Source organism: Dama dama, chromosome 2 (assembly GCF_033118175.1).
Source record: "Dama dama isolate Ldn47 chromosome 2, ASM3311817v1, whole genome shotgun sequence".
Lineage (NCBI taxonomy): Eukaryota > Metazoa > Chordata > Mammalia > Artiodactyla > Cervidae > Dama > Dama dama.
Window position 1 is genome coordinate 30,372,348 of NC_083682.1, and position 13,458 is coordinate 30,385,805.

A 13,458-nucleotide genomic window follows, 5' to 3' on the forward strand; every position below is an offset into this window, starting at 1 on the left:
ATGGAATATTACTGAGCCATAAAAAGGATTGAAATAAAGTGATATGGACTGACCTAGATTCCATCAAACGGAGTGAAGTAATTCAGAAAGAGAAAAGCAGATGTCATATATTAACGTGTATATGTAGAATCCAAGAAAATGGTACAAACGGAACTATTTGGCAAGCAGGAATGGAATCCCATGGACAGAGGAGCCTGGCGGTGCGCTGCAGTCCCTAGGGTCGCAAAGAGTCAGACATGACTGAAGCGGCTGAGAACGTAAGCACACATTCAGGAGAGACTCAGACACACGGAGGGAAGATGAGGGTGGTATGAATTGGGAGGTTAGGATTTCCATATATACATTATCCGTGTCAAATAGATGGGCTTCCCCAGTGGTTCAGCGGTAAAGAATCTGCCTGCAGTGCAGGAGATGCAGGAGACTCGGGTTCAATCCCTGGGTTGGGAGGATCCCCTGGAGAAGGGTATGGTAACCCAATCCAGTATTCTTGCCTAGAGAATCTCCATACCAAGGAACCTGGTGGCCTACATAGGGTCACATAGAGTCGAACATGACTGAAGCGACTTAGCACATATGTGTAAAATAGATAGCTAGTGGAAAGCTACTGTATAGCTCAGGGAATTGAGCTTCATGCTCTGTGATGACCTAGAGGTCTGGGATGGGGGAGCGGGTGGGAGGGAGGTCCAAGGGGGAGAAGATAAATGTGTACACATAGCTGATTTCAGAACATTATAAAGCAATTATACTTCAACAAAAAGATGATTAAAAGTGATAATAAAGGAATGCTATTGATAATTTTTTTAATGGCAAATAAATCCAAATACTGAAAACTTATATATGCAACAGTGATGGCATAAATAGCACACAATGAGATCTGTGACAGACACAGTGAACTTCTAACAAAATTGTAGGCAATCAGTATGTTCCTACAGTGCAATGGCAAAGACATTGGATACTGGAGACCGATACACTTCCTTAATATGTTACTGGAAGTTATTATTCCTGTGACTCAGTTTCTTCAACTGTAAAATGGAATTAATACTAGAACTTATTAATATTAGTGCTTTTCTCATAAAGTTCTGAAGATTAGAAAAGTGAGCATACAGAAGACCATCTTGCATGTAATACATTGTCAATATTTGGAATGTAATACTGTGATTGATTATGGTCACTTAAAATAATTTTGGAGATGTGTCTGTTGTCACAAATATTCAGGAGGATAAATCAGGTCATGAAATAAAGTTGTATAGTTAGAAGTAGATGACTGTGTGCCTTGCTGTTCATTATTTGACTTTGCTAATGAGATTGAAAGGAAACCTGGGACATTAATCGCTGTCTTATTACTGGCTGATTCATCAGTGAAAATCTCAAAGCCAGGGAGAAATATTGAGGTTCTTACAGTGGAGCATTCCAATTTCCTTTGAATAAGAAGAAAGTGAAGAGTGCTAGAAACTTGTGTTTAAAAAAATGAGAAAATGTAATAGAAAATTATTGTAGATGGCATTCATTTGTTAAGTCATGACTAAGCTCGCTGGTAGACCCATTTCCTTTATAATTCTGCAGAAAGATGGTAAATTCATCAAATTCCTCAGTCATAAAAATTTTATATTTTTAAAAATGAATTACCTCCATTATATAAGTTGCTCCATGTAACACATAACAATCTCATGAGGTCATGTAGCACTGTCTTTTACAGACAAAGAAACTAAAGAGAGAATTTGAGCCATTTTCCTACAAGTTGAATACAGAATGTGTCAACCCAGTTTTCACTAAAAAATTGTTTATACAGTGGACTCTTTCAGTGAAGGGCTGCATTTAGCTGTTGCCTAAACCAGAGGCTTGGCAACATTAATGACTAGCTCCTTCCCACTCTTTCCTTGTAACATACACACAGAATACAAAAATTTTAATTATATATCATAGATTCAATTTTGTATATTTTGCTGAAATCAATCCAAGCTTCTCTGTCTCTAGTGCTTTGAATCTAAATTAGGCGAACAGTCTTTCCCCTGGATTATTGCAATGGTAACTTCCTCTACTGCCTACTTTTCTCCAAATTTTTCCTTCCTCCAGTGCATTTCCCAGTTTATAGCCAGAGAAGTCTTTCCAAAACATAAAGCTGACATGTCAGTCCCTGCTTAAAACTCTCCAGTTGCTTCTCCTTGTTTTCAAAACAATGCTCATCCTCCTAACCATGTTGAGACTTGCATTCTTTTGCTCATACCCTCCACATCCTCATTTCAGAAGCAGATTTCTTACCCACTATTTCCTCCTCCAAACCTTCTGACATTTATACACATATTTTCATTTTTATTAGTATTTATACATGCATTTCCTTTTCATAGAGCTAAATTCGACTTATCTTTCAAAGCTCATTTTAAGTTATTTTTTAATTGAAGGATAATTGCCTTACAGAATGTTGTTGTTTCTGTCAAACAGCAGCTAGAATCAGCCATGGGTGCACCCATGTCCCCTCCCTCCCATCTCCCTCCCCATCCCACCCCTCTAGATTGTTACAGAGCCCCTGTTTGAGTTCCCGAGTCTTACAGAAAATTCCCATTGGCTATCTATTTTACATATGGTATTGTAAGTGTGTTACTGTCTCCATACATCTCAGCCTCTCCCTTCTCTCCTCCCGCTGTGTCCATGGGTCTGTTCTCTGTGTCTTTTTCTCCATTGCTACCACGCAAATAGATTCATCAGTGTCATCTTTCTAGATTTCATATATGTGTGTTACTATACAATATTTATATTTACCTTTCTGACTTTTTTCACTCTGTATAATAGGCCCTAGGTTCATCCACCTCGTTAGAACAGACTCAAATGTTTTCCTTTTTGTGGCTGTGGTAATATTCCATTGTATAGATGTATAACAACTTCTTTACCCATTCATCTGTTGATGGACATCTAGGTCAAAGTGCGTATATCTTGTATTACTTTTACCAGAAAGTCTTCCCTGGATTCATGACTCTAATCTCTAACTGCCTGTGTGTGCCAGTGAATCATTTTTAACCTTTCCCTATCAAGTGTAGTTCCTAGGCTGCACTGACAACTGTTTCCTTGTCTACATTTTTTCCATGCACGTACACACTTTCTATGACATATACAGATACACACACAAATACACACCCTACTTGTTCATTCATTCCTTGCATAAGATCTTAGCATAGTGAATTTTTCTGAGTTCAGTCTTTTATATTGGCAAAATTAGAACTAAGTACCTACCTTGTTATCTTGCAAAGTCCATATGAGAAAAGTAGGAAAAAAATTACACATGTATGTATATATGATAGATAAGTCTTTCTTTCATGATAATAGTTAACAAGCCTGTTCAAACTTCTCTGTAATTACTATAGTGACTGATTTTTAGAGGCATTTTTGCTTTGTCCAATACTTCTTTAGTAGTAGTAGAGATTTGGAAAGGGGTGCCTTTTTAGTGGACTTCCATTTCCTACAAACCAAGGGTGAAGAAAACCCCCTTCATTCTGTCCTGGTTCTACCCAAGTTTGCCCCCCAGTGTCAGAATCTATCTAAATCTCTGAGCTACTTTGGTTCCAATCAAATGTCTTGCTGTAAAGCTTGAAGGACCTGAGAAAAAAGTGTGGTGATGTCATGGAAAATATCTGTATTTACAAGTGGTATCTGATAAATTATGTTATAGATGCAAAAGATGTGCAGTGTTATTCTGGAAACTGTAGCCTGGATAGTCATCAATGCAAAGTCTTGTTTTTAAACTGTTTTTTTTTTTTTTTAATTTTCCCTTTTTAGATGAACTAATAAAGACAAAACATCCTAATAATTAAGGTTTCAATTCATCTAGACTTTGCTTAAAATGCAAGGGTTTGTGATCATGGCCAAAGTGGCTAGAGCCAAGTGAAGAATTTGGGAGGCCTTCATGCCTTTTCTTTCTGTGTTAGACAGGACTATGAAGAGCTAGAAAAGCAGCTGAAACAAGTCTTTAAGGAGCGAAGCACCATCCTCCGTCAGCTGACAAAGACATCAAGAGAACTTGATGGAATTAAAACCAACCTTCAGGTGAGATGAAAACTAATTTTCTCAGCAGCCAAGTGTAGGGAATCATCTAGTTTGTCTCAGTGGATTGATACATGAAGACTTCCGCAATTTTTTTTTTAACCAGTTTTGAAGATATTCCTGGGCTTGAACATGGGAGTTATTATTTATTATTATATGAGCTTTGAAAAGAAATGTCATTTGAAATGCAGTCTAAGAATCTGGGGTTTGCAAAGTCAGGAATGAGAAATTTGTGTGCTTGGCAAAGCCATCAATTTCTCACAGCTTCTAAGATCAACTTGACCCTTGTGTTTTTTATATTACAAAATGATGAAAAGCAATTATGGCCAAGAGTTAAATGAATATATAAATGATCTCTAGAGGAGAACTTTAAATTCCACAAAAGATAGTTATGAAAATTCCTTGATAAACCTCATTACTACAGTGGGTAAATCCTCACAAAGGAAAGTGTTCTGTGAAAATGTATTAACATTCAGTGAAATCTCAAGCAAAAACCAAACACAATACCTATACTTGAAAAGTTTCTGAAATATCTGAGAATATATTTTAATATTTTCCTTTAACATTGTAGTTATTGAATATACAGTATACCCCAAAAGCTTTGCATGTCTTATAGAATTTAATTCTCATAACATACCAATGAGAATAGGCATCATAAATGTGATTTGTCTTGTTATACATGAGGAATCATGCTTGAATGTCACAAAGGAAGCCAGAATTTAAATACAAGCAGTCTGACTCAAAGCTGGTCTGTTAGTTATTGCCCAGAAACACGTTTCCAAACCTTGAGTAATCACCATTGTTCTTAGCTTTCTAGTCCTGTGACAGTGAGGATGGTGTCAGTAACCACTGCAGTTGCAGTTTACTGAATGTGGTCTCTTGTGTTAGGTACTCTTTCTTCATGTTTTAAAATTAATTTTCACATGATAATTATGCTATGATTATTATTAGTCTCATTTTATAGGTAAGAAAACAGAAAAGGGCTCGGAAGCTAAGAGCATGAGGACAGTTAGGCGATAGATCTGCTATTTTGAAGCCAACACCCAAGCTCATGTTCCAGAAGCTGTATTATGTCTTGAGAACATAAAAATAGGAAAATCACTTAGACTCCAATAGGACACAGTGACAGGTAGCATGATGGAAGAGTGCGGGAATGACAGTTCTATGCTGGGAGTATACATGGAGCATTAGTGATGTACTTATATTGTATTATGTATTGATTGCTATAGGAAGCTGATGCCAGAACTGTACCTTTTCATTAAGTGGAAATTCAAAAGTTTTACGAGACAACAAAGAATATTTGACACTTGCACCATCTTAGAGGAATAGAACATCTGGCACTGAGAATTTTCTAAGCATGTAGTGAAAGAAATGCCACAAGTGGTCATTCGTTACAATATTTCCAGGGCTCTCAGTCTCTCTGGACCTGTAGCCTGTTAAGACATCTTATTACATTCTAGGAAATTATTTGAAAGAAATGTGTAATTTTGTGTGGAATTACCTTTTTAAAAGAATAACAAGTCAATCCATAAATGTAATTGAAATTTTTAATGTTTTTTTATTTTGTGCCATTGTACAAGGTGAATTTTTAAATTTTTTCTTATTAAATCTCTTTAACAATATCTTCACAAAATTAAAGCAAAATTCACAAAAAATCAAATTTCCCAAAGGCATACATCTAATAAATGAGTAAATATTGCTCATAGTCCATATTTTTCTTTCCAATAGGGCTTCATAAAGATATGATCTTTGTAAGTCTTGTTCATCTCTGTAACCATAACACCTGAATGGCATAGTAATACTGATCAGTAGTAAACGTCATATTGATTAATCATTAGGTATATCAATCTTTATATCCTTAAAGTCATCAAACATTTTCCAAGATGTACATCTCCCTTCTCTGCCATTGCTGGAGAAATAATAATTTATTAAGTGCTGTCCTGCTCTTTAATTGCATACACTTTGCAGAGTCCCATCTGTCTACCTACTCTTTTCACTTTTATATTTCTTTATTTCATGTGTTGTACTTTTTCAATTTCTTGAAGAAAAGATGGCGACTTTTTAATTTTGGTTTCCTTTACAATGCCAGAGTATAGCAAATAGCCAAATGAATAAGCATATTTTTTGCAAAGTTATGTCACACATCTGTTATCCCCTTTGAGTTTTCCGATAACTGTCTACTGTTGTTGTTAAGTCGTTAAGTCATGTCTGACTCTTCGCAACCGCATGGACTGCAGCTTGCCAGGCTCCCCTTTCCTTCACTGTCCTCTGTGGTTTTTCTAAATTTTGTGTGTAATAGTTGTTCAGCCGTGTCCAACTCTCTGCAACTCCATGGACTGTAGCCCACCAGGCTCCTCTGTCAATGGAATTCTCCAGGCAAGAATGCTTGAGTGTGTTGCCATTGCCTTCTCTAGGGGACCTTCCTGACTCAGGGATCAAACCCGGGTCTCCCTTAATTGCAGGCAGATTCGTTACCATTTTAGTTACCCAGGAAACCCTAAATTTGAAATCCCACAGTTGATCTAAATGTTAGTGCAGTTCAGTCTGTCAGTGGTATCCTTCTTTTTGTAACCCCATGAAACACAGCATGCAAGGCCTCCCTGTCCATCACCAACACCCGGAGTTTACTCAAACTAATGTCCATTGGGTCAGAGATGCCATCCAACCATCTCATCCTCTGTCGTCCCCTTCTCCTCCCGCCTTCAGTCTTTCCCAGCATCAGAGTCTTTTCCAATGAGTCGGTTCTTCGCATCAGGTGGCCAAAGTATTGGAGTTTCAGCTTCAACATTAGTCTTTCCAATAAATATTCAAGACTGATTTCCTTGAAGATTGACTGGTTTGATCTCCTTACAATCCAAGGGACTCTCAAGAGTCTTCTCCAGCACCATAGTCAAAAGCATCAGTTCTTTGGCTCTCAGCTTTCTTAATAGTCCAACTCTCACATCCATACATGACTACTAGAAAAACCATAGCCTTGACTAGATGGACCTTTGTCGGCAAAGTAATATCTCTGCTTTTTAACATGCTGTCTAGATTGATCATAACTTTTCTTCCAAGGAGCAAGCCTCTTTTAATTTCATGGCTGCAGTCACCATCTGCAGTGATTTTGGAGCCCCCCAAAATTAAGTCTGTTACTGTTTCCACTGTTTCCCCGTCTATTTGCCATGAAGTGATTGGACCAGGTGCCGTGACCTTAAGTTTTCTGAATGTTGAGTTTTAAGCCAACTTTTTCACTCTCCTCTTTCACTTTCATCAGAAGGCTCTTTAGTTCTTCTTCATTTTCTGCCATAAGGGTGGTGCCATCTGCATATCTGAGGTTATTGATATTTTCCCGGCAGTCTTGATTCCAGCTTGAGCTTCATCCAGCCAGCATTTCTCATGATGTACTCTGCATGTAAGTTAAATAAGCAGGGTGACAACATACAGCCTTGATGTACTCCTTTCCCAATTTGGAACCAATCTGTTGTTCCATGTCCAGTTCTAACTGTTGCTTCTTGACTTGCATACAGATTTCTCAGGAGGCAGGTCAGGTGGTCTGGTATTCCCAGCTCTTGAAGATTTTTCCACAGTTTGTTGTGATCACCAATCAAAGGCTTTGGCATAGTCAATAAAGCAGAAGTAGATGTTTTTCTGGAACTAATCTCACAATTTATCACACAAGAAAGTTGAAAGGCAGATTTTGTGACCTGCCCCAGGTCATATGGCATGGGGCATATGTAAATTTAAAATGTAAATTTGATGATTGATGATTTCCCTGCAGCACTCCTTTATCCTATTTTCTTTTTTTTTTCTTTTTCATTTTTATTAGTTGGAGACCAATTACTTTACAATATTGTAGTGGTTTTTGCCATACATTGGCATGAATCAGCCATGGATTTACATGTGTTCCCCATCCTGATCCCTCCTCCCACCTCCCTACCCATCCCATTATACAAAGTGAAGTAAGCCAGAAAGATAAACACCAATACAGTATACTAATGCATATATATGGAATTTTAAAAGATGGTAACGATAACCCTATATGCAGGACAGAAAAAGAGACACAGATTTATAGAACAGACGTTTGGACTCTGTGGTAGAAGGCAAGGGTGGGATGATCTGAGAGAATAGCATTGGAACATGCAAATTATCAAGTGTGAAACATATCCTCTTTTCTTTATCAAGCTATTTTTTCCAAGGGCTAGTGGTGCTAGTGGTAAAGAAACCACCTGCCAGTGCAGGAGTTGTAAGAGACGTGAGATCGATTTCCAATTCGATCCCTGAATTGAAAAGATCTCCTGGAGAAGGAAATGGCAACTCACTCTAGCATTATTGCATGGAGAATTCCATGGACAGAGGAGCCTGGCAGACTGCAGTCTATGGGGTCACAAAGAGTTGGACATTACAGAAGCAACTTAGCAGGCATACATGCACTCTTTGCAAATAAACACAGCATCTTTTAATGGCTATTTCCTAATAATAACCTCAATCAAAAAAAAAATAATAACCTCAATCATTTTAGGAAAGATTCTTCTTTTGTGAAGTTCACTCTACAACATGCCTATCAGAATGCTTAACTTACTGTATGAAAATTGTTCCTACCATTAGGATAAAAAATTGGTGAAGGCAGACACCATGCATTTGATGTTAAATAAATATTAAGTAAACAAAGTATTTGCCATTCTTGTTATTGTTAATGTTTTGCTTGTCATAGCTGCTCTTCCTACAAACAATATTATTGTCTCTATTTCAACTTTCAATATCAAGAAGGATCTGTTACCATGTTAAATAGTTTATTGGATATAAATAAGAAGGTTCTTAGGGAAGGCTTAACAAGACAGCTTACCTAATGAGGAAAGCTCAGGGGAGTTCTCTGTTTTGATTCACAGTCTGTCAATGCTAAATTTGCCAGAGTAAATAAACACCAATGAGTGAGGTGGTACTTTTTTTCCTTAATACACTACCTATACAGTACCATTACAATTTGAACTGGTCCTAGTTTTATATATATATATATATATACACTAATATATATATATAATATATATATACACTAATATAATATATATACACTAATAATAATATATATATATATACACTAATGCATTACTTATAAATAATAGATAGACACGACCAAATAGGTACATAGCATTTGACTGCTTTGATTTTGAACGTATTTAACCTATGTAGAGAGGTTTTTTATGTCTCCTTTTGTTTGTAGAAACTATGCCAAAATAAGCTTAACATGCCTGCAGAGAACATGGTAAAACTTCGAATGAAGAACAGATAATATATTTTATATTCCATTATGGAGCTGGCTCAGATGGTAAAGAATCCACCTGCAATGCAGGAGACTGGGATTCAATCCCTGGGTCAGGAAGATCCCCTGCAGAAGGGAATGGCAACCCTATCCAGTGTTCTTGCCTAGAGAATCCCATGAACAAAGAGTCTGATGGGCTACAGTCCACGGTGTTGCAGAGTCGGACACAACTGAGTGACTAAGCAGAAATACAGACATATTCATTTTAAAAAACACCTAGATGTTTGGAGAGTACTTCCTCTTTCATTGAACCTCTAAAGACTGAAACTCAGTTCATTCCCTTTCACTCATTGTGTAGCATTTTCACTAGTTGGTGTCATAAACTGTGTGTCCTGAGAGCCAAGGGGACCATCATAGCCTCATTTGCGCATTCTTGTTTCAGGGCACGCCTTGTGCCATAAACATAACAGTAAAGTCCGCTTCAATCTATCACCTGAATAAGACTTCCTTTTCCCAATTTTCTTATCAGAATTTGAAAAACGATGAGATATCTGCTAAAACTGATGTTCAGAAGCTTCTGGAAATAGGTCAGAAACAAAGGTAAGGCTGTGTTCTCCTTTTATTTTCTCAGTTCATTTTTTCCATCGCCAGAATTCATTCAGCAACTTTACATGAATAAGTTTATTTTAAATGCATTCATTTCTTTATAACCTTATTTACACTTTATAATATATGAGAATCTTGCTCAAATGCAGATCCGTACACACACACACTCTCTCTCTCTCTCTCTCTCTATATATATATATATATAGGGTGGCACTTGAGATTCTGTATTTCTAGTGCGTTCCCTGGTGATGGGTGATGTTAATAGTGACCATGCCTATCTGCAGATCTCAATTCAGCTATTAAGGATCTGAAGTACATTCCTCTATTATCTTAGAAGATGGAGCCATAAGTCTGCCCATCAATATACAGATCCAACAGCTTTGACATAGTGGGCCATTTTTATTAGTATCACAACTTGATCCTGGTGATAATTGGGTTGGTAAGGAATGGGGTACTTTTATTAATAGCATAGTAGAATTTGAACATTTTTATTACTGTTTGTTTATTTTCGAAGGAAGTGAAGTATGAGCTAGATTTATACCTACTATTAAAAAAAAAAAAAACTGTATGACTTGAAACTGCTTGTCTAACAAATACACAAAAAAGCCAGGGTATTGTAAGGTATAAAAGAGCTAGCCTTTGTTATTTGTTATGCATTTATTAGAGTCTCTGCTGGTTTTATATATATACATATGTTTTTTGTTTCAATACCACAATTATAGAGTAGTTATTATTGTCCCCAATCAATAAATGGGAAATTGTTGCTCAAAATGCTTAAGCAAATTGCTGAGAGTTGCATTAAATTGGAATTTGCTCTGCTGTATCTTACCTATAGTCATACCCTTTCAAATCAGTTTACCTATCCAAAGCAGAAGGCTGTTTAAGAAGTTGACAGAGGGAGGGAGGAGCCAAGATGGCGGAGGAGTAGGACGGGGAGACCACTTTCTCTCCTACAAATTCATCAAAAGAATAACTGAACGCAGAGCAAACTTCACAAAACAACTTCTGATCGCTAGCTGAGGTCATCAGGTGCCCAGAAAAGCAGCCCATTGTCTTCGAAAGGAGGTAGGACAAAATATAAAGATAAAAAGTGAGACAAAAGAGCTAAGGACGGAGATCCGTCCCGGGAGCTCTTAGGCGGCATTGCTTGGGGTAGGGTCCGGGCCTGAGTGCCCTGAGGACAATCGGAGGGAGCTTCTGTGAGTTGCCAACTTGAACTGTGGGAGACCAAAAGAGAGGGAGTAAATTAACCGGCCCGAACACACTGCCGGCCGTTCGCAGAACAAAGAGACCAAGAAAATACAGAGAAGAGCTTGCAGGCTGCGGACCAGCCCAGCCCCGCCGGAGGCAGGAGGCAGGGGGGAGGGGAAGGTCGCGGCGAGACACAGGGCGCAGGCACCCGACCGGCGCGGGCGGGGACTGGGGCTGGGGACGCGGAGGGCAGAGGGCGCGCGCACCCGACTGGCGCCAGCGGAAACTGAGACTGGGTCCGCGGAAGGGAGTGGGCGCGCCACACCTGGGGAGAGTGCGCCCACCAAGCCCCTCGCTGCCTGTAACGCTCTGATGGGGAAGGCACAGAGAGCAGGCGCAGCTTTTCGTTCCACGCTTTTGTGGAACACCGGAGGGCTGGAGCCTCGCGCAGCGCGGGGCGCGCTCCATATAGAACAGCCGGGAGCCTGAGCAGCGCAGACGGAGAAAACAGCGTCAGCCCCGCCCGGCAGCGCCAGCCCGTCCCCGCGGCGCAAGCCCGGCCCCGCAGCGCCAGCCCCTCCCCGCAGAGCGACGGAACTAGCTACCTGAATAAGAGTCCACCTCCGCCCGCCTGTGTCAGGGCGGAAATGAGGCTCTGAAGAGACCGGCAAACAGAAGACAAATAAACAAAGGGAACCGCTTCAGAAGGGACTGGTGCAACAGATTAAAATCCCTCTAGAAAACACTGACTACACCGGAAGGGGCCTGTAGATATTGAGAAGCGTAAGCTGGAACGAGGAGCTATCTGAAACTGAGCCGAACCCACACTGACCGCAACAGCTCCAGAGAAACTCCTAGATATAATTTTAATTTTTTCTCTTTTTTTTTTTCTCTTTTATTTTCCTTTAAAATCCCCTATTACTCCCCCACTACTCCTTAACTTTCATTTCCATAGATTTTTACGATTTTTTTAATTAGGGAAAAAAAAATTTTTTTTTCTTTCTTTTTTTTTTCTTTTTTCTTTTTTTTATTTCCTTTTCCTTTTCTATTTTCTATTTTTCTTTTTCTCTTATTTCTTTTAAAGTCCTCTAGTACTCCTCTACTACTCCTTAATTTTCATTTTCAATACACTATAACCTTACAAAAAAAAAAAAAAAGAGAAGCCCTATTTTTAAACCGAAGATTATTCTCTCCCAATCTTGACTCTCTGTTTTCTACCTCGGAACACCTCTATTTCCTCCTTTCCCCTTCTCTTCCCAATCCAATTCTGTGAATCTTTGTAGGTGACTGGGCTACGGAGAACACTCTGGGAACAGACAGCTGCGTAGATCTGTCTCTCTCCTCTTGAGTCCCCCTTTTTCTCCTCCTGCTCATCTCTATCTCCCTCCTCCCTCTCCTCTTCTTCATGTAACTCTGTGAACCTCTCTGGGTATCCCTAATGGGAGAGAATCTTTCAGCCATTAACCTAGAAGTTTTCTTATCAGGGCTGTATAGTTGGAGAAGTCCTGAGACTACAGGAAGAATAAAACTGAAATCCAGAGGCAGGAGACTTAAGCCCAAAACCTGAGAACACCAGAAAACTCCTGACTACATGTAACTTTAAGTAATAAGAGACTGTCCAAAAGCCTTCATACCTACACTGAAACCAACCACCACCCAAGAGCCAATAAGTTTTAGAGCAAGACATACCATGCAAATTCTCCAGCAACGCAGGAACATAGCCCTGAACATCAACATACAGGCTGCCCAAGGTCACACCTAACACATAGACCCATCTCAAAACTCATTACTGGGCACTCCATTACTCTCCAAAGAGAAGAAATCAAGTTCCACGCACCAGAACACTGACGCAAGCTTCCCTAACCAGGAAACCTTGACAAGCCAATCGTCTAACCCCACCCACTGGGTTAATCCTCCACAATAAAAAGTAACCACAGACCTCCAGGATACAGAAAGCCCACTCCAGATACAGCAATCTAAACAAGATGAAAAGGCAAAGAAATACCCAACAGGTAAAGGAACATGAAAAATGCCCACCAAGTCAAACAAAAGAGGAGGAGATAGGGAATCTACCTGAAAAAGAATTTAGAATAATGATAATAAAAATGATCCAAAATCTTGAAAACAAAATGGAGTTACAGATAAATAGCCTGGAAACAAAGATTGAAAAGATACAAGAAATGTTTATAAAGACCTAGAAGAAATAAAAAAGAGTCAATTAAAAATGAATAATGCAATGAAAGAGATCAAAAACACTTTGGAGGGAACCAAGAGTAGAATAACGGAGGCAGAAGATAGGATAAGTGAGGTAGAAGATAAAATGGTGGAAATAAATGAAGCAGAGAGGAAAAAAGAAAAAAGGATCAAAAGAAATGAGGACAACCTCAGGG

The 13,458-nt window shown here is 38.9% G+C and overlaps 1 protein-coding gene across 1 annotated transcript in view; it reads left to right on the forward strand.

The window, feature by feature from the left end:
* The window catches only part of LUZP2 (leucine zipper protein 2), a 476,247-nt gene that overhangs the window by 202,547 nt on the left and 260,242 nt on the right, over positions 1–13,458 (forward strand). Inside the window, exons 2-3 of the mRNA XM_061158485.1 lie at positions 3,918–4,035; positions 9,801–9,871. Of these exons, the coding sequence (XP_061014468.1) occupies positions 3,918–4,035; positions 9,801–9,871 (189 nt within the window). The remainder of the gene's footprint in view (positions 1–3,917; positions 4,036–9,800; positions 9,872–13,458) is intronic.